The sequence below is a fragment of the Cloeon dipterum genome, chromosome X (assembly GCF_949628265.1).
Source record: "Cloeon dipterum chromosome X, ieCloDipt1.1, whole genome shotgun sequence".
Lineage (NCBI taxonomy): Eukaryota > Metazoa > Arthropoda > Insecta > Ephemeroptera > Baetidae > Cloeon > Cloeon dipterum.
This window is the reverse complement of record NC_088790.1, coordinates 24,766,179-24,789,248: the sequence shown is the minus strand read 5'-3', so window position 1 is coordinate 24,789,248 and position 23,070 is coordinate 24,766,179. Positions and strand designations below refer to the sequence as shown.

At 36.7% G+C, this 23,070-nt stretch overlaps 3 protein-coding genes across 11 annotated transcripts; 2 read left to right on the top strand and 1 right to left on the bottom strand.

Annotated features, from left to right (window-relative positions):
• Positions 1-4,179: 4,179 nt before the first annotated feature.
• On the bottom strand, positions 4,180-8,956 carry LOC135946125 (protein dissatisfaction-like). The gene is made up of 8 exons (XM_065494186.1): positions 8,847-8,956; positions 8,675-8,790; positions 5,982-6,150; positions 5,821-5,927; positions 5,128-5,261; positions 4,983-5,076; positions 4,777-4,932; positions 4,180-4,440 (listed from the first exon to the last, which is right to left on the bottom strand). Exons 1-8 carry the CDS (start codon positions 8,954-8,956, stop codon positions 4,181-4,183), a joined length of 1,146 nt encoding a protein of 381 aa, XP_065350258.1. The 3' UTR covers position 4,180.
• Positions 8,957-15,454: 6,498 nt separating this feature from the next.
• Positions 15,455-22,970, top strand: cindr (CIN85 and CD2AP related). Of its 9 annotated transcripts, none has more exons than XM_065493076.1 (10): positions 18,315-18,458; positions 18,646-18,953; positions 19,013-19,070; positions 19,127-19,204; positions 19,469-19,534; positions 20,410-20,661; positions 21,071-21,591; positions 22,018-22,215; positions 22,246-22,308; positions 22,611-22,970. In XM_065493076.1, exons 1-10 carry the CDS (start codon positions 18,455-18,457, stop codon positions 22,749-22,751), a joined length of 1,689 nt encoding a protein of 562 aa, XP_065349148.1. In that variant the 5' UTR covers positions 18,315-18,454; the 3' UTR covers positions 22,752-22,970. The 9 variants fall into 9 exon arrangements, with proteins under 9 accessions (XP_065349150.1, XP_065349148.1, XP_065349147.1 ...); XM_065493075.1 differs by having other exon boundaries at positions 22,246-22,320; XM_065493072.1 differs by having other exon boundaries at positions 22,246-22,320; positions 22,590-22,970.
• On the top strand, positions 16,528-17,913 carry LOC135945402 (transmembrane protein 203). Its single transcript, XM_065493080.1, has 3 exons — positions 16,528-16,753; positions 16,813-16,981; positions 17,364-17,913. The coding sequence occupies exon 3, from the start codon at positions 17,428-17,430 to the stop codon at positions 17,833-17,835; it is 408 nt and encodes a 135-aa protein (XP_065349152.1). The 5' UTR covers positions 16,528-16,753; positions 16,813-16,981; positions 17,364-17,427; the 3' UTR covers positions 17,836-17,913.
• Positions 22,971-23,070: the final 100 nt, after the last annotated feature.

The window sequence follows — 23,070 nt, the reverse complement described above, 5'->3', positions numbered from 1 at the left end:
GAGGTAGTGCGAAAAGTTTACAAAAGAGGCACACTAACGATTTATGGTAATCCAACAAAAAATAGAAGGAAAATCGTATCACACTTCCTTTGTTACAATTTTTTTAGTATTGATAGAAAATATTTATTTTTAAAACTCACTATCTGTATTTTTTATCAAGTTTGTGAATTTGGGACAGCTCTCCTTAAAAAATTAACAAAAAGCAGGAGATTTTCAAATAAAAATGCTAAATTTTAGCAAGAAAATAGTGTCAATTGGCCTAAACTTATTTCTAAATAAAACCATCTAATTAGCAAGGAAGATCAGTCTAAAAATAAACGACGATTTTCTGCAAACACCGTCTAAAATTCAAAGTCTTATTTATAATTTAAAAAGGGACCAGTTTCAAATTTAAAAACAGTAGCTTGACAAAATTTCTTGAAACAATTTTTGTATTTAATTTTTTATAAGCTTATGACACATTTTTATCTAAGCTTCTTATGAGTTATTAAAATTTGTATCATAATTTTTATCGCGGGTAACACCAAAACGATACTTTGTTGGTCTATTCCTTTTTGGCCAACTTATTTAATATTAATATTATGATGCAAAGACTTGATTGAAGTGCAATTTCAACAATTGAAGTTTTCCTTAAAACTCTTTGTCTTGGCCGTGTTTTTTTTTATTCTCTTGTGTATAAAGTGTCATAAAACAGACGAAGTTAAAATAAGAAAATCAAAAGATTTTTATTTCACAGCCGTAACTTTTAACAAAGTTTCTTTTTAAAAGGTCTCATTGAACGTTTTTCGATATGAAAGTTTCTGTGCATTATTTATCTATTAAAAGCTTATGTTGAAGCCGTTTCCATTTAACTTTCCCGATTCCTCTTTTGTTTTCCACCCACGAAATCTGATCCAGCCCGTCCAGGTGCTTTGAGTTGAGGCCAACAATATGCACAACTTTTCGACTCGGGCTGATCGATTGATGCGGCGGAGGGAGGTGCTGTTTGTGTATTGTGTTTGAGCGTGATTACCTTCAAGGGAGAGAAAACGAGCGTGTAATATCGCTCCAATCATCATCACCTGAGCTATTTCCACCCCCGATGTATGCATCATCCCCTCTATGGATAAATTATGTTACGCGCGTCTCGACTTATATATATAAAAAAAAATATCACGCAGCCTGACAGATCGATTTGAAATTTATATATAAATTGCGCGAGAAGTGACGGAACTGTTCCCGGCGCCAAAGTGGTCAAATATTATTTTTGCATTTTCCTGGGGCGAGAGAAATTCTAAACACACGCGCGGCGTGTCACCTGCTGCTTCCAAGAGCCCTTGTTTCGGCCGCAAATCATCCTTCGCAAATGACGCATTTCACCACACCTGCGCACTGACCCCACGTTCCGATGGATATTCGATGGGTTAATTTCAATATACGTAACGCTCATCTGCCGTCAGAATGATTTTAATTAAGCTCATCATGTAGACTCAATTCATCGGCTGTAACTCAAATTCTGGAGTGGTTTCCCGTGGGAATTGATTTGAATGAGAACTGAATTCAATATTTTACTTAATTAGTCAGGGGAAATAATTTATTTTTGCCTCGAATTGAATAGTTGTTGAGCAATTCCAAGTGAATTTGAACGTTAAAATTATTGAGTGACACTCAATTTTAATTAAAAGCACTATAGCAACCCTTGGGTCGTTTCGCTCTGACGTGCAATGTTTTCCTCACTTTTGTGTCCAAAGTTTTCAATCTAGTTTTGCTTTTGAGTTTCGAAATGAATAAGGTTTAAAGTAAAATTTTTGTAAAGCCGCCTGATGGTTTTTACAAGGCGAATCGATCGACGGTTCATTATTTTAATAAATAAGAAACGCCTGTAACGTAATAATTATTACAACATTTTGTTAATAATCTATTATTTAAAGGCTGATAAAATATTGCTATATTTTTTATTTTTTTAAATTTAAATTCATTTAACTACAGAATGGGTTAAAATTATCTACTTTAGTTTCTTTATACAGATTTTTGATCCTGTGCAGCTCAAATTTACTCCAAATAAATAATTAATCTCATTGCTCAATCGACGTTGTAAAAATTAAATATTTTATGAGACTTGGTTCTTCAACATTATGATTCAAAACTTCAGATTTTTTAAATAACACATTGTTTTCTAATGAATATTAAATGCCTATTTCCAATTCAAACCAAAATCAAGTTCTAATTCGTGTCTAAAATCCGGCGCAAAGCTCGCATTTAATTTAATTTGACGTTACACGTCTCGCTCGCTTTAGCTTTTCCGATCACGGGCGGTGCGCGAAAAAGTTTTGCCCCGCTCGAAGGCTAGCCATTAAACTGAAAGCTGCACTAACGCAAATTAAAAAGCAGAGGTCGCGCGCTATAAACAAATAAACCGATTAACTCCATCTTTCTGATGCATGTTCGATGCGTGCGCGCCCGCCGAGGCACAGTCACACACAAATTGAGCCAACTCCACGTGTCTCCCTGTTTGCTCAGCTCGACGCCCGCAGCGCATGCTTCTTTCTGCCTTTTCCCTTTTATTTCCAGCCGCTGACCGAGTTTCCTCCGCGGAAAAGACGGTGTTGCATTTATTATATATGCTAAGAAAAATGAAGAAAAAAATCAGCAACTGTGTAATGTGTCACGTTGCTTCAAAAGATCGTTTTACCATGCACGGTTAAAATTGTTTTCAAAACCTTAAAAGCTTGCAATTCCGTTTTTATTCTTACTATAAAAATTCCAGATTAAGTCTTGAAAATATAAAAAAAAAATTAAATTTTTGCCAAAATTGCTATCACCAAATCTCGAGTTTGAGCCATAAAAATTACAAAACCTGCACACAATTAGACGTGTCTTCACCTCCCCATAATAGTCGATGGAATTTGGAGCTGTTTTTTTAGTAATTTAAAAGAGTTGTGATTAATAAAAAAAAATGCTGAAAGCTATTTTTACCGTTCGTGCAATGCATTTGGCGGAAGGGGGATGAGGGTTGATAACCCTAAAAATCCCTCGGCTATCTAGGGGAGGTTGAGACTAATTTTTTAGATCAATATTTATCTTTGGAATCAATCAACTTGCAATGCTGTATAGATAAAACCGAATATTCTCAGAAAAATAAATATTCAATTTTCCTCTGATATAGGAAAAATGTTGGAGAAATCTCTCTCTCTCTCTCTCTCTCTCTCTCTCTCTATTTCATTTTATGCGTTCTACTTTCAGCGGGTTGAACTCTCTCAAAGTGCCACAATAGAGGGTACTTTTACGAGCGAGGAATTAGCTTTTTCAAGATGTTTGAGCTTTTTGCATCTTTCTTTGATCTTCCAAAGGAACTCAATCCGGCGTGGCTTTGAGAGTGCAGGGGAGCGCTGCCAGAGCGAGCAGTCGTCCAGGGCTGCAACCCCTATGAGTGGGAACGAACAGCCGCACGCTAGCTACCCCTGCTGGCGGCAACGTGTGGCGTAGTTACGTCATAAATTTAACGGCACTGCTGGCGGAATCGGGAACTTGATTCGGTTTTTGGCTAATATTCTTTAAAAGGCATTCCTTACATGTCAAAAATTGGATTAACATGCAGTTGCAGAAATTATTGCTGAGAAACTTTACATAGTATTGTAATTTCCTCCAACCATTTAAAAATTTTAAACAAGGGTTTAATTTTTAAATTTAAGAAAACGCAGAGAGTATAGGCAGTAGAGGCTTTTAGTTTTTCTGAAATTTATAATTAGATTTTAGTTTCTAAAAGAAAATATTTTTAAATCAGTTAAATCAGAATTTCTGAGATCATAATTAATAACTAATAAATTTCTGGATCTTACTATTTATGTAGAACAATATATACAGCATTAATATACAGATACCCAATGACTTCATTACATTAGAATATTGAAACTATGATTGATCAATGACAGTGAAGGGTTTATATTTTATTTTTCTAACTTCCACAACGTCAAATCTTGATATTACTGTGTCAAAATTAATTCTGTAAGCTTCAAAAATTGAAAATAATCATGATTTTAAATATTTCTAGCAAGTAAAAATAATTATTGCAATTGACTTTTTAATTATTCATTGCCGACAATTTTTCAATTTACATTAAAACTGAATTAATCAATATACAAATTCCACCCACAATATCATTCTCATCTCAACATTTTTATAAATCAAATTCGAAAAAACTTCAGCACGGCGGGGCCGCCTTGAAAATGTCCCCGAGCAGTCTCTCGATGGGCACCTGGCCGACGGTTTGGCTGAAGAAGAGCTCCTGCAGCGCCGCCGCCTCCAGCTGACGAGCGCCGCTCAGCAGCAGCAGCAGTCGGCCGAGCCGCCTCCGTGCCGCCCCCTCGCAGCCTCCGCTGCTGACGCAGTAGTCGCCGAGCAGCAGCTGACTCTGCTCCTGCAACGCCTCCACGCGGATGCTGTCCCGCAGACCGGACAATTCTAAACAATCGAAAATAATTTTGTTTTTTTATCTATTTATTTGGAAGGAAATGGTTGGTCAGGAATTATTCAAACTGGTCTTTCTAATTTATTTAAAATTTTCGTTTGAAAATTTTAGGGAAAAAATATCAGTTAAGATAATTTCTTAAAAATCCTTTTTTTAATTAAAAGACACTTTAAGTAGTTTTATTTTTTTTAAATATCTATAGCGTGAAAGTGAAGACACGAAACCAGAAATAGGTATCAGAGCTTCTCATGATTGAATAATACCTCTTTGCATTTAGAAAAATCGCAACCCATCTGATAATAAAATTTCGGAAAAATAAAGCTGTTTACCTGGAGTGAAAAGGGCGAGTGCCTTGAGACAGGCAAACTCTGTTCTGTCCATTCTGTGACTGGAGCAGCGGCCAATGAACGTTCTCAGGGCCCGCGCCTGTTCCAAAAGGGTGCGGTGCCGGGACGACGGGGCCAGGGAATTGCGCACCAACACCTCTGGATAGTGAAATTTAATTTAATTAATCATCAAAATCTCACTCTCTCACCTTCGCTTATGGGAAAAGCCCATTCAGCCGCAGTGAAAACGAAGAGTTGAGCCCAGGAGAATTCGAGCAGCAACTCCTGGTCTGCCGGAAGCAGCTGAAGGAGAGGATTTTTTAATTTAAAAACCATTTAATGGATGTATTTTACCCGCATGAAAGACGGCATTGCTCTGGCCCACTTGACCGCGATGAACAGAATTCGCGCCGCGCTCTCGTTTGCAGTTTCGATGGCTGGTAATATCGTCGACGCCGAAGCGTAGGTCACTGCAGGGACTATCGGCGCTACGGAAAACAAAATTCCTTGGAAATTTTCCATATTCGATGGCATTAATAGTTTGAAGTTTTGCTTTAAATAATTTTTCTCTTTTCTTCCGAATTATTCTACTACAATTCGTAATAAAACAGGATTTATGGTTTTTCCAGGAAAAAAATGTAAATTAATCATTAACGCCTATGGTAAATTTGTTTCTCATCGCAAAGAGTAAAATTGTGAAAGTGAAAGCAGGGCTAAGATTTATTTTGAAATATGTTTGATATTGGTTGAAAGTATATATTTAGCATTGAAAAGACAAAATCAAATCCTGAAAACTACTAAAAACTTTAAATTTGCTATTTTTAAAACAATATAAATTAAAAATAATAAAAAATAATAATTTCTCAACAAAATGTCATCATAGAAATTTCCACGGTTTGAAACAATGCTTTTAGCGTTAATTTCTGATAGTGTCAGTTTGCTCGCAAAGCACAAATAAATCATTTAACTATATTAAATTTATTAAATAATGATTAATTTTTATATCACTACACATCTGTTTTAATTTATTTTTGATTATTGAATTACTTCTCTTTTCGTCGCTCTGGACGCTTGAGCTTGACACTTCCTGCTCTGGAGCTGGATCTGCAGAAATGCTTATGGTCGGACTGGTCATCGGCACTGGCCAATGGCACCTAGAAATCAATTCAAATTTAAAAAATCTCTGACTATCATAATAGTTTTTTAACCTCAGGCTCGGTCCAAGGGGCCAATAGTGCTGGAGAAGGTCGTGCCCTGGCAAGAGAAGGGTGGCCATCGTGTTCGGCATGTGCGGCGTCCTGATGCGCGTTGTCACCGCAGAAATATTCGAGCCTGCACTGCCGACTGGAGCCCTAGGCGCCCGTTCGTGCTGCACGGCTAAAATCGTAAAGACATTGTAACCAAATTAATATTCTTAATATTTAACTTAAAAACTATTTAACTGGGGGAATAAAAGCATATTTTAATCAAATAATGAATTCAATGTTAAAAACACTCGAATTTATAAAGAAAAGTGAAACGGAAAAATGGATAGTAAAAAGTTAAATAAAATATGGAAAAATCTTTAATTTCATATTTACTTAGAGACATATATAAAACACTAAATGTTTACAAAAACCTTTAGCAATTTTTTGTGCTTTTCAAAGGAAAAATATGGCTAAAAATGTATATGTTTTAAAAAGTATATTTTGTAGCGGGGGCCAGATGTGCGATAAAATTGGTTCGCACTGCGCAGATCCAAGATGGCGTGTGAATTTGGGAAACAAATAGCTCTCTTTGGATTCGCGTACGAGTGTCAAGAGTTTGTTTTTACGATCTAAAAGACACAATTAGTACAAGGAATGCAAATTATGTCACAATATTGACGAAAACTTGGTTCTTTTCGCGCATTTTCACGTGACCGTTTTTTCACGCCATACTCCACCGGACGCCATATCTGCGCGTCGCACGAATCTGGATCCCGCTGAACTTTTGTATAATTACTTAGTTAACAAAATAGTTTAGCCAGATATCTTTAACGTACAATAAAAATGTTAAATTAAATGTTGAATATAATTAAAACCAGGCTTCATCCTCGTTGTCAATTAAAGAGAAATTCGTCTGAAGAAATTGATGAAGCCTGGTTTTAATTATATTCAACATGAAAACAACCTCGAGTGGTCGCACTTTTCAAATGTTAAATTAAATGTTTGAACTTTTAGGGCGGGTCAACCTTGCTAAATTTCTTGAAGTAGAGATATTTCCAACGTGATAATAAATATATATATATGCCTTTAAGTCTAATAAATATTTAATAAAAACATCAATTTCCTGTAGGTCCTGTGAATGAAGTTGGATTTAATTTTCTCAAGGCAAAGTTTGATTTTTTTGTCTATTTTAAATGCCCACAATCATTTTCGAATACATCTTTATTTTAATTCTTCTCTCTCTCTCCTCGATCAATTCAACAGTTTCACTCCCACTATCAGCAATCGGCACTTTTCACGCGGGCGACGGGGCAGGGTGATGAAATTTTAACGAGAGGCGTGCGCCGTGTCTGAGTCAGGTGTTCAAACACCCACTATAATATGCCCTCGCTCCGCCGCTAATGACAGGGCAAATATTTTGTGGCCAGGGGCGCTCTTTGCTTTTGTTGGGGACAGCCGGCCGACCGACTTTTGCGTGTCTCTCTCTTGGCGACTCGGGGAATTTCAACACGTGCTGTGCTCACCGCAAAGTCAATTTCAGCCCCGTACGGCCGTGGGCTGATAATTTATTTATCTATGCTATGCACTCAAAGTTTGTTTGAAGGAGAATAGCGATTTTTTAATCTGATTTTTCAGAGCCATTTATTGTTATGTCTTAAATCGTACTGTTTTAAGGTAATATGTTAAAATTAATAGTTTTGAAAACTTAAATATGATATTTAAACTGGTTAGTAAATATTGAAAAATCATTTTTAATTATAGCGTTGAACGATTTCCATAAAAATGTAATTTGATACAAATTGGAAAAAGACTGTCAACAGATGATATAATTAAAAATTTAGGGTACATATTTTGGAATGCTTTTCCTGATTAAATCCTGTTACCTGAGCTTGTTTGGCGTAAAATATTTATTTTGACGTGAATGAAAATCAATCAAGAAAAAAAACAGGCAAATTTTTCTATTGAAACCTTTTTCCTAATTTTTTTATACAGTCAGGGACTAATTTAAAATAATTAAATTTATTTTAAAAAATTAATATATTTTTGTTCTCAGCCTCAGACTTTCTCTTGAAATTATTGACGGTGGCGTCTTGCATTCAGGCAGACACAAACTTTGACGGAGAGAGAAGTTGCACAGTGTTATAATAAAGAGTAAACAGTTCAGCTGCAGACCTCTCGTCGCGAGTTCCATTGTTAATGTCGTCGAGTGGCGTACGTAGAGCGTCGCTGCGCGCTAATGCCACTCTATGTAATAACAATGTGCCAGAAAAATATAGATCGCTTTATTGAGAGAGAGAGAGAGAAGGAAACAGTGTTCGATGCGCGTGACATATTTGGAAGAGGCACCACTTGGCTTTAGCAGTGTAAGTAAGAGAAAATATTTCTAGATCGGATTCAAACATCTTAAATTTAACAGAGTCAAAGAGATTCGAGCAATTTAAGTTACAATTAAGTAGATATAATCCAGGTAGGTGTGGAGGATCCAAAATGAATTATTATTACATTTAAATAGAAAACAGAGATATTTAAAATATAACTTATATCTTTAGTAAATTAAATTTCAAGTTATTTGTAAAACTGTTTAATAAACAAAAATAGACAATTTTTAAATTTTTAATATTAACAACGTTTTTAATCTTTACAAGAAAAGTATATATATGCCTTTTTAAAACAATGTTTTAGTTTGCAAATAAAAATCCCGCGGTTTTACTCACCGTCCCTTCTCATATTGACTGCGAGACACTTTTTGAAGCGGCACGCCTGGCACTGATTCCTCCTGGCCACGTCGACCGTGCACCTTCCGCTCTCCTTGCACACGTACTCCAGGTTTCTGTCGGCAAATCTTTCAATTTTTCGGATTAAAGAGTCGCACTCGGCACGCCTCACCTGCGGATGGACCGCTTGAAGAAGCCGCGGCAGCCGTCACAGCTGGCCACGCCGTAGTGCTTGCCGGACGCCTTGTCGCCGCACACTTTGCACAGCAAGTGCCGATCCATGCCCTGTGAATTCATTTCATTCCTGTACATGAAAATTCGAGTTTCTTTATTTTAAATCACTTCTATAATTAGTTTAATGAAAATTATAATATTTGATCCATCTGACCCACGTTGTTATATTTTTTTTTAAAATTAAACTTGTATGAATACGAGGTGTACGAAATATTTAAATTCAAGCACAGCTTGCTCAAAACTGTCTAATTTTCCCCTAAAACCATTAGAATTTAATTATTTTGCATATTCTTGTGGATACGTGGAGCCGTGACAGAAATGCGTCTTTTAGTAGCTTAAGTCTTTTATTCATGTCTAGTGGTTGAGGTATCAGTAATCAAGATCAAGACTGGGAAATTACACAAATAATAAAAAATCACAAATACCGACGTATGGGAATTTGTTAGAAAATTTCACTTGGAAATATAAAAAAATTTTAGTTATTCAATCACGTATTTGGGGGAAAAATGTCACTGTGCTTCCACTCAAAAGTTTACCACATTTTGTTCTTCTTAAAAATTGCAGGAGTTTCATCTTCTGCGCTGAATTTTGAGGGCTGCGTTGAAATCGGAATTTCGTCTATCCGACTTCTGACTAAATATTTGAGGCTTGGCTTGCATCTCAAATTTCCGATTGTTCGTCCTTCATTCTCTTTTTACTTTTTATTATTATTTCGATCATTTTTTAAATTTATTATCTCTAAATTAAAAACCCATAGCAACATTAATGATTTTGACGAAATAATCCCCTTAATTATTTATAACTAAAATAATTTATTCATGTTCAGTTTTTATAAACATTATTTATTAGTTCTTCATTACTTGGTGAGTAAAATGTAAATTAAACTGTTTCAATTTTGTCAAGGATTTAGTTTTAATGTATATATTCTGCTTCAGAGGATATATTGTTTCAATGCGCCGCAAATAAAAGTTACATCATACAATAGGCATACAATTTTCATAAGTTAAAAATTAAAAACCAAAGAGACCCGTCCCTGACTATGGAGGAACAAAATTTGATTCTATAATTCAATTGCTAAATAGAAAGGATTTTTTTAAATGTGTAGTGTAGTCGGAGAGAGTGTATCCATTCGTTCATTTAAAATTTATCTAAACAAATTTCCAGCGACTTTTATTCTTCGTCAGTCAAAATAATAACTATCATAATATTTATCTAGTCAAATACATTTTTCAATTTTAATTTATTCGATTTTTATCTTATTTCAGCTGCATTCTTAGCGATCGAATTCATAAATTAGACTTTGCCCTATGAAAGCAGAAGCGTGGAGGCGCCTAAGAGGCGAAGGTCGAGGGTCGGGTGGCGCCGCCCCGAGTCAAAAGACGCGGCCAATGGCGGCGAGTGTTTGCTTGTAACCCCGAGCAACCCCTACATCCATAAAGTATATGTGCCCTTGCTCGCTCTCAAATTGCCCCCTACCCCCGCGCGCGCTCTCTGCTCTTCTTGACAAACACGAAAAAAATGACTCGCCAATTTTTTTCTCTCTCTCTCTTTTGTTCGGCGTGAAATTTATGCAGCGCCGTCGAATTAGATTGATGGCTTTTTGATCCGCCATGCAACATCTTGGCGGGGAAAATTAAAAAATGCAAAATTTTTTCGACATGTTGCTGAATCACCTTTTGATTGGCGGGGGAAAGGAGGTCGCCGCGCATCTGTTGTTCTTTAAAAAAATTGCAAACATCTGACGCCCGTGCTCCTTATTCCCGCATGGCTAATCAGATTTTGTTGTGCGCGGATATTTATTAAAAACTAAAAACACAGACCGCAAAAGAGAAATTATGAAAGAAAAAAAAAATCAAAGAAGGAGGAATGTTTGGTATAAAAAAAATGCTTTTAATTTTTGTCCAGAGACATCTTTGGGGGTTTTCTCGAAAAGGTAACCTTTCAGAATGTTTAAAATTCGATTCATACGGTTCATTTTACCTACTTCTCTGATCATTGCGATGCAAAACCACTTTAAAATTAGAATTTAGTTTAAATTCCGCCTTCCAAGCCCCAATTTCGCGTGACCTATGCTACAAAGGTTTCATTAAAACGGTCTAAATTGAACAGGAACACATTTTGATCTGAAAAATATTGCAAAATAGGCATTTCCATTATTTTAACTATTTTTTCATAACAAAAAACAGCTCCCCCGTTTTCAAGAATTAAATCTACATTTTAATCTAGGCAAGAGATTTTTAAAATAAATAATTATTAGAAAAAAATATTCTTCCATAAAATATGATAATTGCCGGAGAAGGCGTCTTTGCGACTTTGGCTTTTGGCTGGGGTTGGGGGTAGAGTCTGGGCGCTTATTCGTATAATATCAGCGTCGATCGCCGAGAGCGTGTCGCTAATTGAGACAAAAAGCTGCCGCGGCGCCAACAACAAACAGAAACACGTGCCGCATTCCCACGCACTCACGCGCGTTCGCACCCCCGGCCCGGCACCCCTGTCTTCAGCCCCTCAGATGTGACAAGTGACAGCGAAAAGGGCCACCCTACCCACCCCCCCGATGCAGTGGCGGCCTGCTGAAATCACACTTGATTATTCAATAATGTAATCACATTTCACGCCAACACGTCGTGTGCACTCGCTTTGGCTCTCGAGCGCGGGCAACAAGTAAACATACCTCACGGATAATTATTATCACAGAGTGGTCACCGCTTTATATTATTTTAAAGAAATTAAATTATTCCTCTTTTCAAGTGTTTCTAATTACATAAAAAATGTTATTTTGATAATGGATTTTGGTTTTAGTTCCTATTTAATGATTGAAACAAAATTTGTGAATTCATTGTACAAATTTTCAGACATATCTTGCCCAATGTTAATTTAAATTATCTCAATATAAGTCTCAACCCTCACAATGATTTCTTCTTGATTAAATAAAATTTATTTAATTGCATATTAACAAATGAATATTATTTCTTTATTTAATAATATAATAGTATTGAAAAATATAACATTCTTGATAAATAAAAAAATATTTTGATTTTTTAAAAACTATAAATATACAAAATTGATTAAAATTTATTAATTTAAAAAATATAACGGTTTTATTTTTTACTTATTGGCATTTAAGCTACTTTATTTGTATAAAATTAACAACACGTTAATTATATAACTTTCAATTACGATCTTTTTAATATCTTACGTTGGCTGCCTATCTAGTCTTGATATGAAAATGAGAGAATATTCACCTTCGCTTGCCTGAAATTTCATTTATAAAAGATTCATTGTAAAATTTTAATTGTTTTGAGTTTATGGTTGATGAATTTAGACAATTATTCCAAGAATTCTGAAAATGCGGAAACAAAATTAATTTTGTTCTTCATCCTTTTTCATAATAACTACTGTTCCAGATTTTGAAAATGTTAAATATAATATATCATGAAAAATCTGATGTCATTCCGCACCAAACATGTAATTTTGCATCAAGCATCTTCCCTTTTGTGATCTAAGCACGAATCACAAGACAACTTACATTGTTTTCAAGCAACGAACTTGGAAAAATTATTTAGAATTACTTAAAAATAAATTTAAAACTCAAATTTTTCGTCAATCACGATGACTCTTGGTACATAAATTCCCTTTGGTTATTAAGTTTTCATGTATTAAATATGAAATATCAATTTATAACTGTATTTTTACTTGTATGTTAAGGAAATATCCCTGAACTTTTACGAATTCCTATAAAAGGGTCTTGAAAATATTGCAACCCCTTCGTAAGACACAAAGCAAACTAAAAAAAAACTGTTGAAAATCGTTTATGGTCAAAATTGCAAAATTGTATATCGATCAATTTGCCTCCCGTCAAGGAGAGTGTTCATACCAAATTTCAGAATAATTATTGCTCTTTTTAAAAAATAAAATTAGCATGGCAATCCCGTAAGACCTTATCTGGAAGTTTGCCTCCATAGCTCACCTATAAATTTTTCATCGGTTCGTTTTACTTTCATGAAAGTTTACATGTCTAACGCAGAAAAAATGCTTTTAATTTTGTAATGTGTGCAGGGACTGCAGGGTTTACTATTATTTTTGATGGTCTCAAACGATTTCTAACTCTTTGGCACCCCGCGCGTTGAGTTCTCCCGTTTATTTAGATCACAGGCGAAGAATACACACACGGACAATCATTTTACTCATTGTCTAGACTTCGTATTCCTCGGAGATGTAATTAATTTTTTAATTTTGGCACAAAATTCATAGCAACCACGAGCGCCTGAAATGAATCGAATCAATTCCGTGAGTTTTAAAGTGGATTGATATAGGGCCAAAATTGAAAATTATTTGAATTGAAAGATGCAATAAGCAGTTTATCAATAAACAATTTCTTCTACAATTTGGAATAATTAATAAAGGCAATAAACGAACTTGCTTCAGTAAAAATTCAAAATTTTCAAATATTCTTCAAAATTTCCCACGCTTAACCACATTTTTTTGGCAGATTTCGATTCCTCTCGTCGAGATCTATTCTACAGTGTATGAAACATTTTGGGGAAACTGTGCTTTGAAATAAAATCAGATTTCACGTAGGGAGAAAAGCATGCTTACCTTGCAGCTACCTACATTTCTAAAAAATTTACATGCTACTCAATTTTGGCTTCGAATGAATCATGCATTGGCAACAAGGATTTTCCAGGGTTTTGCGGTATCAATTCCTAATCCTCTTTGAAAACAAACGCGTTGTTTAAACTAAGCTGACAAATTTTTAGTTTTAATGTCCAAAGAGAGAGTGAGGGACTATGCAACCGGCTTGCCTGATTTGTCGAGCAATTTGCCTACCTTAAAAAATCAGGTGCACAAATATCAAAATTTAAATGGCTTCTCTCGTTCTCTCCTATAAACCTTTCATCACTTCTTAACTTTAAAAATTTATGAAATTGCTTTATTAACAAATCATGGGGGCTACCTGTTCAAGATACGATTTTAATAAAGTTGCTGAAAATTTTCAATTAAAATCTTCAATTTTTGCGGGCAGTATCCTCTGAAAAAATCTCTTATTTCGCATTTAAATTTTCCTAATTTCTGATTACTGGTCTAACATACATTTCCTCCCCTACAAAGTCTTTTTAAAATTAATAAAAATCAAATAAAAAACAAGCAGATTTTTCTGCACGAAAATTTAAAAAAAAAAATGCAAAACTTACCACAAATGAAGCTATTTCTGAGTGTGGATGAAAGAGTGAGCAGTGGTGGTCTGCGTGTGTGTTCAGGTCAAACCGCAATCATCGTTGCGATCTCCGAGCGAGCCGTGACCCCGTCATCGGAGGCGTGAACCCCGAGGGCGGCGCCAATCGCGGCGGCCGGAGGCGGCGCTTCCCAAACCACCCTTGAGGTATTGATTTCAGATCTTTTGCCCCCGACGCCGCCGATGACACTTTGCGTGAGAAAAATTCAACTTTCGCGCCGGCTGCCTTGCAAGAACGCCGGCCGGATGTCTGCAAACGTCATTCTGTTCATGCTTGTGGTGACTGATTTTTTTATTCATCCCTTCGTTCAATACTAAATTTGGATGCTTTACTTTATTCTTAAATTTTATTAATTTGTTGTTAAAAAATTTTAAATTATTTATTGACTTAAGTTAAGGATTTTATTTAATCTTAGATATATAAGTTTCAATTTTTTTTCTGTTTTTTCCACATGACGCAGGAAATTAGGGTAATTTTTAATTTAAACAGAGTTACCTAATACTTTCAGCTTAATTTAAATTTAGCAGCCTGTTTCATGAAGAGATTATTATATTATTATTCTCAGGATTAATTATAAAATTGTATTTTTAAATATAGATAAACCTTCTCTCTGTCTCTTTAAGTTCCATCCTCCATCCCTAACGTTAACAGACTTTTTCTGTGAGACAGTGTTACGAATCTATCGAGGCAAAATTGCATCGTGCGGTATTTGCTCTTCTTTTTTCTCGTTTGATAGGGTATATAGAAGAAGTAGCTCTCGTGTCGCGCGTCGTCTCTGCGATTGACAAGTCCGGGCGGTTTCGGTCTTACAAGAGGAGAGCGAGAGCATTGTGCGCGGCCATGGGAAGAGGCATGTGCCGCTCTTAATGGTCTCAGATGGAAATGTCGTGTTCAAGCACCAGAGACCACAACACGTGCATTCGGCAAATCCATTTTCATCCGCGCGCCACGATTTTTTTTATTGTCTCCGCGAGCTTTTGATATTTTCTATTCTGATTATTTGTGAAAATTCCTCTGAAACCAGCAGACAGAGGAAAAAATGAAGAAAAAATAAGTGGTAAAATTCTTGTAATAGAAATAATTCATTTCGAACTGGTTTTAAATTTTATTAACATAAGAATGTGGCACATATTTCCCCTTTTAAAATTAATTTTCATTGTAACCTAGCGATAGAGAAATTAATGAAAATCTTTTTTTCTCTCTCTCCATGATAACGGAATTCCTGGAATATTTAAAAAATTAAGAGGAGAGTATAGTAGACAATTTGAAGAATTGCATCTATTTTTAAAGAATTTTTCTCTCTTGTTTGCTTGTCTTATCAAAAGCTAGTTCGATCAGTCTTTTCCCTTTACAGAGTGAGACTGCATCTGGCACCACAGCCCTCTCCAAAACGCTCTTTGATTTGGAGGTAAGATTTAATCCATTTTTTCCCTTCTTCAATTATTACTCTTTCGAGATGGGCGATCCCCTGATAGCGAGCATCTCACAACTGCTCTGTATCCCCATAGCATCGCGAGCGAATAACGTAGGCCTCATTTGGGGAAGTCCAGTCCTGAAAAGGATCAGCATAGCTCTTACTTTCCCCCGCATCAGGGGGTTTTACTGATAAAAACAAAAATTTTCATCCATCAAACTCACGAATGATACATATAGGTGCTAGAGATTCGGAAAGCCGAAAGCAAACCTCCAAAATCAGAATGGACTCGTCATTGAAATATGCAAGAAATTCAAATATAAAGGCGCAAATCAGCCGGCACTCGACCCCTTAAAATCGCTTTGGATTCTCACACAGCAAAGTGCACGCAAAGCATGCGCCCAACAATGCGAGCCAACGGCAATGTTGCATTATTTAAAAAGTCTGACAATTTGAAACCTGGAAATTGCAATAGCTTTGAAATTTTCTTACCCATTTGGTGTTAATGTTCCTCGTCTCTGTATATTCCAGATGTAAATTTTATTTAATTTAAAATATTAACTAAAATTGAAACTGTGGTAATAGTGGCTCTTATTTGAGCGAGCAAGTGTTTTTTTTTTAAAAAAAAAAAAACACCACAAATAATTTACAGAAACCATTCTGGCTTCAAAAAGTGCATTATTTTAAAGAAAACAAAAGCAATTGCTGCAAAGTGTTGTTGGATTGGTAAGATTAAGCAATTAAATGAGGAGTGGGTCATGACAATTAAGCTTTAATAACTTTTTTTACCGCCATTAACGTCACCATGTTCAATTAAAATGATTAAAATTGCTGCCGTCATCAGACCAAAAATGAGAGTTAGAGAATTTTCCCCTTCCGCCACAGTATCTTGAGCCTCTCTCAAACGGACCAATCAGAACAAGCCATTCGCGTCACATGACGTATTCCTTGGTTACGCCCACCATTGTTTTGATCATTCCGCTCTAGTCTTCTGTGTTACGTACGTCGCCGATATATTGTGAATTATTGGGAAAATTTCCAATAATATTCAACGGCATGGTTTTAAACCAAAACTAAAGGGTCCGAATGGGAGACTCCGCCAGGGCAACGGAGAAAAAGCCCAACAGGAGGCCGAAAAACCGGAACAAAAACAAAACTTGCCGAGACTTTTACGTGTCCGATGTGACTCCTTTCCAGGTAAAATTTTTCACAAAATCCATCAATGTGGCGAGAATTGATATATGATTTTTTATTAGATTCAACTAGAGTCTTGCGAGCAGCTGCTGGAGAAGGAGGGCGAGGTCTTTGTCCACGGCGTCGGCCCGTTGATTTGCTCTGCAATTAATTTGGCTCTCCAGATTGAAACAGGACACCCTGAGGGCACTTATAAAACCAGCACGACCACCTCAACTGTCGATACAATAGGTTAAATTCTTAAACTAAATAAACCAGGCATTTTAAAGTTGAAAAAATACGGAGTTATTGTTAAAAATTAGTGATGTTTTGAAAAAAATGGGTTTGTGGCTTAAGATTTTTTTATTTTGTCTTAAAAGAGTTCATTTTTAATTAATTTAATTTAAATATTATATTTAACTGTTGAAAATTAGATTTTTAGCTAAATTTTAACCTCGATTTCTTTCAATGCTATCTTAAACTTGAGTCAATTTTGTTTGAAATTAATTTTACAATCAAAGAATTTAATTTAAATCAATGAACGGTGCATTTTTTATCTTGCAAACCTGTTAATTTGGTTAATTTAAATTCTTCTGAAATTAATCAATTAATTTAAGAAAAAAATAACTTCCAGACGAAATCGGGGATCGCCGACCTGGTTCTGCAGTCTCAATCAGGATTATCCGCCTGGCAAAGCCATGATCTTCTCCCTGAAGGAAATAACCCTGTGGCTGGGCATCACCCTGTTTGAAATATGGATCGGCTTGCTGTCCCTGCTGGTGTTTGTGATCCTTTTAGGCCTGCGCTCCGAAGAATACCTCACCGGCACCTCGTGGTGGCTGATCTTCATGCCTCTGTTCATGGCTGACGGACTGAACGCCTACTTCTGCATCATTGTGCTCATCAGAATGTATTTAGAGGGACTGTACAAAACCGCCCTCTTCAGGGCTTCGTGGAGCTTTGCCCTGCTTTCTTTGGTTTTCGTGTTCCAGTTTCTGCTCTGTCGCAAACTGGCCATGGCCAACACGTTCGAGTACACGGAAATCATGTCTCCGCTCTTCATCGTCCTGCAACTTATTGCTGTCAGAGCCTGTCAGATTAATTAGATGCTATTTGTGTTCTGTGATCGTTTCCCTATGCTGAGAATAAATGATTCATATATTAAGTCACTATGTAGGAAAGTGCGTTTATTTTTTTTATTTATCAACATACTCCAAAAGAACGTAAGCAAAAATTGGTTCAATACAAAATTTCATTAAGAATTTAAAACATCCGTTGCGGTTGTCCACAAACAAAGGGAAAGAAAAACATGTTAATATTCTGACCACGCTCACGCCCTATCTTTTCCTCCTTATGTTATCGCTTTTGACACCGCAGTTGGTTTGTAAGGAAGGGAGTACAATAGTTCCGGGTACTAATATGTAATTAGTGTCATTAAAATGACTTAAATTTAAACAAATACGGATGAATGCCAAAGTTTTATTATATTAATGGCAATTTTAAAACGTAAATCGATCAAAGAGGTCAAAATCTTTCAAGAATTTTTTAAAAATTCCCCCACTCCCGACCGATCATCCGCCTCGGGAACCACCCGTGTAGAACACTGGCAACAACGCCGCGAGTCACTCTATCAACATCAGCTCGAAGATGTTGTAATGAAGTTTTATTTCCTGGGAGCACTTCCATCGCGCTTTTTTATGTCTGCAGCAAGAAAAATCTGACAAAATGGGTAAGGACCGTACATTCTTGAAAACTTTAATCAAGAATCCGAATTTTGTTGGCGGCTTGATATCAATTTTATATGAAAAATCGATCTGGATCAACAACGGGGCGTGCATTCCGAGTGCGGCTGCGGCATTCCTTGATTTATGTATATAACTCTTTCACTGAGTTTGCATTCTTCGTTTCGTTCGCAGTGGAGGCAATTGTGGAGTTCAACTACAAAGCCGATCAGCCGGACGAACTGACCCTGACCAAGGGTGACATCATCCAGGGCATCGTGCAGCAAGAAGGCGGCTGGTGGACGGGTATGCTGAACGGACGCAAAGGGGTGTTCCCCGACAACTTCGTCAGGGTGCTCGAGAAGAAGGACCGCAGAAGGTGCGTGGTGCTGTTCAGCTACGCACCGGTCAATTCGGACGAGCTCGAGCTTCAGGTCGACCAGGAACTCGAAATTATCGATGAAATCGAGGAAGGCTGGTGGAAAGGAAAACTCGGCGATAAGGTTTGTGTTATAAAATAGTAATAAATATGGAATTGACTTAATAAAAATGTGATTTGCAGGTTGGAGTGTTTCCCTCCAACTTCGTAAAAGTTCTTCCCGAGGCGAAGAAAAATGACAGTGAGTGTGAAATTGAATGATTAAATTATATTTGTTTATTATGTATGTATGCGTAGTTCCATTGAAAGCAGAGGCTAAGCAGGAGAAGCGGTTGTCGCCCAAGCCTGTTCAGAAAGCCATGAGTAAATCCGCTGGTGAGTAAACATCGCTTCTTATCAATTTTACAGCTCGACAAATAACCCATTGGCTTGGGAAGTCTGGCTTTTATAAACAACGCGCTGTCGAACGGATTAAAATTTATAGGCTCCGAAAATTTTAATCTTTTTATCTCTAATAACGATTATTTAAGCGGACCAAAAATATCAGATTTAATTGTTCGAGGGCTATGAGTGGATTTTCCTACAACCTCTCGTAGCCTTTGAGAATTTTTAATCACTTTAATTTTTTTCTGTGAGCAGAGGATGCTCGTCTAAGCTCAAAATCCAAGATGCCGGAACCAACTGAAGTATCCAGTTTGCCCTCAGGTTGTCGAAACGTTTCATTTCGTCAGAATGCTTGGCTTTTGTGGAAATCTGTGTTTGGATGTTTTGCTTTCCCAGCATGCGTGGTGTGGCAAAAATTTATTTTCTTCTTTAAATTTGGCATCCAGAATAAATCGATTGGTAATGGAAAGTATTTAAGAGCTTAAATAGAAAATTAATTTGGCGTTATGTTTTTTGTATGAAATTGTGGTTAGACAGCAGAGTTTCTTAATTAAAAAGTAATTAGGCGAAGAATACGTTCGTATATTAAATTGTTTTTAAACTGAAAGATGTTATTCTAGACGGTTAAGTTGTTGGGTTGGAATTTTTCATTGCGCAATTCAAAATTAATCTATTTCTTTTCCAAGTATTTTTTAATGTTTGAGTCTAACTCCATTGAACTGTTGCTAACGAAAAAGACTTCAATGCGCAGTATTTTTTTATTTGGGTTACTTTTTTAAATGGGGGAATTTAAGGCAAATTTAAACAACAAATTTACTAGTTCATTCAAACAATTGAAAAATGCTTATCTAAATTTTACCAGTTAAAAAATCCTGAAAAGATTAGATGCATATAATCAAATATTTTAGATCTGAGAAGGGCAGGAATTTTTAAAAATAAAAATGTTTCAAAAATGCATGTTTATAACAAAAAAAATCTAAAAATAATTAACTCAAATTCATTTTCCGGCTTTTAAATTTACTCTGTTTAAATCCCTGAAATTTTCTGAATCTCTGCAGTCGCAATTTCGCTTGCACAGTAAATGAGTAATTTTTAAAAAGCAACATTAACATATATGCCTTTTTCTGTTTTGCTTTGCTTTGCTTCCTGACTGTTTGAAGTGAGCTTCTCTTAACAAAACAAAAATAATCTTTCAGAGCGCGAGCTGTGCCGAGTCACGTTTGGCTACAATGCTGTGAACAACGACGAACTAACGCTTCAGGTAGGCGAAATCGTGACCATCCTGAACAAAGACACTCAGGAGAAGGGCTGGTGGAAAGGCGAGGTGAACGGAAAGGTCGGGGTCTTCCCCGACAACTTCGTCGAAATCATCAAGACGGATTCTGCGCCCTCTTTGCGAAAGAAGAATAGTGAGAGCAAAAAGAAAATTCCTGATCCAGTCGTGGAAGGTAGGAAACTGAAAACTGGTATTTTTAAATATTTCAATATTTATTTTTTTTAAATGAATGGACATTAAGGAAGCTCTGATATTTGTTTTGAAATATTTAGTAATAACTTTTCGTTTCTAAAAAAGTTCAGCTCCCAACACTCAAAGATTGTCTGAAAGGGTTACTTAAAGGGAATAAATTTGGGTTGGTGGATAATTACAAAACTATGAGGCTTGAAAGACTGTAATTTACAAGAAATTTTCTTATTTAACGAAAAATAAAAATTTCCTTATTTAAGATTAAAACTTGTAAAGATCAACGCCATAATTTTGATATTTTTGTAACACAATTTCATGCAAATAGAGACATAAACTATTACTCTATGTAAAAATATAATTAAGCATGAAATTAATTTAAACCAATTTTCTAGACAAGTCAAGCGCGGCGTCAAAAACGCCGCCACTGCTGCCGAAGAAGCCGAAAGCGCCGCCGCCGCAGGAGGTCGAGTTGAAAAAGATGAGGCCCGCACCCGAACCCAAAATGAACATTCCTGACATGAAACCGAGCATTCCCCCGTCTGCTGCGCTGGACGCCAAGTCGAAAATCCTCGCCCCTCCGCTGGACCCTAAGTCAACGCCTCCAGCAGCGTCCGAAACCAAGAGCGGCCAGCACAACGAGTTTGATAGCGTGCAGCGCAACGATATGCTGGTGCAGCCCGAGCGGCCCAAGGCGCCCAGACGCCGGCCCCCGTCGACGGTGCTCAAGCAGAATGGACACGCGGATGGAAACGAGGAGGAAGCTGTTGATAATGGCGTAGTAGAGGATATCAAGGTTTCCATCGAAATGAAGCCAAGGGAGCAGAAGAGTGAGGAGCCGGCGCTGCGCGAACCGCAGAAAATGGAGATGAAGAAGTCGCCGTTCATGGAGGAGCTCAAAGGTGCATTTAACCAGGTGAGAAATCAATTATTCATTAATTTCTGAATTAAAAGATCTGAATAAAACAATCTTAGATTCCTAAGCCCAACAAAATAGCAAAATTTGAAGAGTTTCTTGAATACAGAAAAAATTAAGTAGGTGAAAAACAGGTGATTTTCACGCATGCTGGCAAGCCTCATATTTATTACATGCCGTAAATAATAATGGAGTGGTCCAAAACAATAGATGATATCATCGACGGTGACGCATCAGACAATAATTCTTTGCTCCTTCTTCCTCGTTCACCTCACGCATTCTTATTTGTGCCATAGCTCATTGTAAAAGATTAAATTGTTATAAAAATAGTTATAATTATTTTCATTAATAAAAATTATAATCAAAGTCAAAGTAGTTCAATAAATCATCTCTCTGATGTTGTTTTCCGATGTGACTTTCCTCCAGACAAAGAAAGACAAACCACCTCCCGCAAAACCGCGTCCCGTGTCATTCGGCTTGTCGATCACGGCGCCGATGACCAGTCCCCGCAAGTCGCCGACGACGGACGAACTGAAGGCGCAAGTGAAGCCCATGCCAGAGAAGCGGCCGCCAAGCGTCGACCCGACTGCCAAGCCGGAAATGCCCAAGCCAGAGCCCCCCAAATTCGAAATGCCCAAGCCAGAGCCCCCCAAAGTCGAGATGCCCAAGCCTGATATCGTGAAGCTGCCGCCGCCGAAACCAGAGGATCCCAAAAAAGTGAGCTTTAAGGTACTAGGAGTAGCTGCACACAGCACAAAATTGCATCTTCTGTCCTCTCACCTTTCTCTGCACGATTTTTTTTATTTAAGGTTGCATGAAATTAATATTAGAGACATTCTTTTTTTCCTACTGTCCGAAAATAATTACGTGCATAAAAAAATCGGACGATAAAATCCTGAATTTTATGTTAGTGGTGTTTGTTTTGCTTTTGACACAATGTTTGCTTCAACTACTTCTCTTCATTCTGAATTTCTTCAAGTATTCTAAAATAACTAAAGTGTCACATTGAAATGCATCAGCCATTGACGTTGGAAGAGCGAGTCAAAGAGCTGGAGGAGACTGTTAAAAAGCTGGCTTCCGCTTTGCGCGATGAAACGAGATACCGACTGAGGCTAGAAGAAGAGGTTGAACGACTGTCAAATCGAGTGGTGCAAATCTAAGTAAAGTTAATATTGCCTTTTAATTTTTTATGACTAAACCGTGAATTTGCTATACATTGCATTTTAAAAAGTTTGTAACAATGAATGAAAGATGCCGATCTCCCAAATATGGCTTGATACTTGGAAGGCTGTACATATACAGAGTGTGTCATGTAATCATATTTTTAATTGCACATTCCAATTAAATCAGTATTTGAAATAAACAATAATAGAAAGCAAGTTTTTCTTTTTGTGCGACCTCGGCTATTGGAATGGGTCTTAGTGTTCGGCCTCCGTTAATTTTGATTTTTCTGATGTGATTTTAGTGGTAGAGATGACA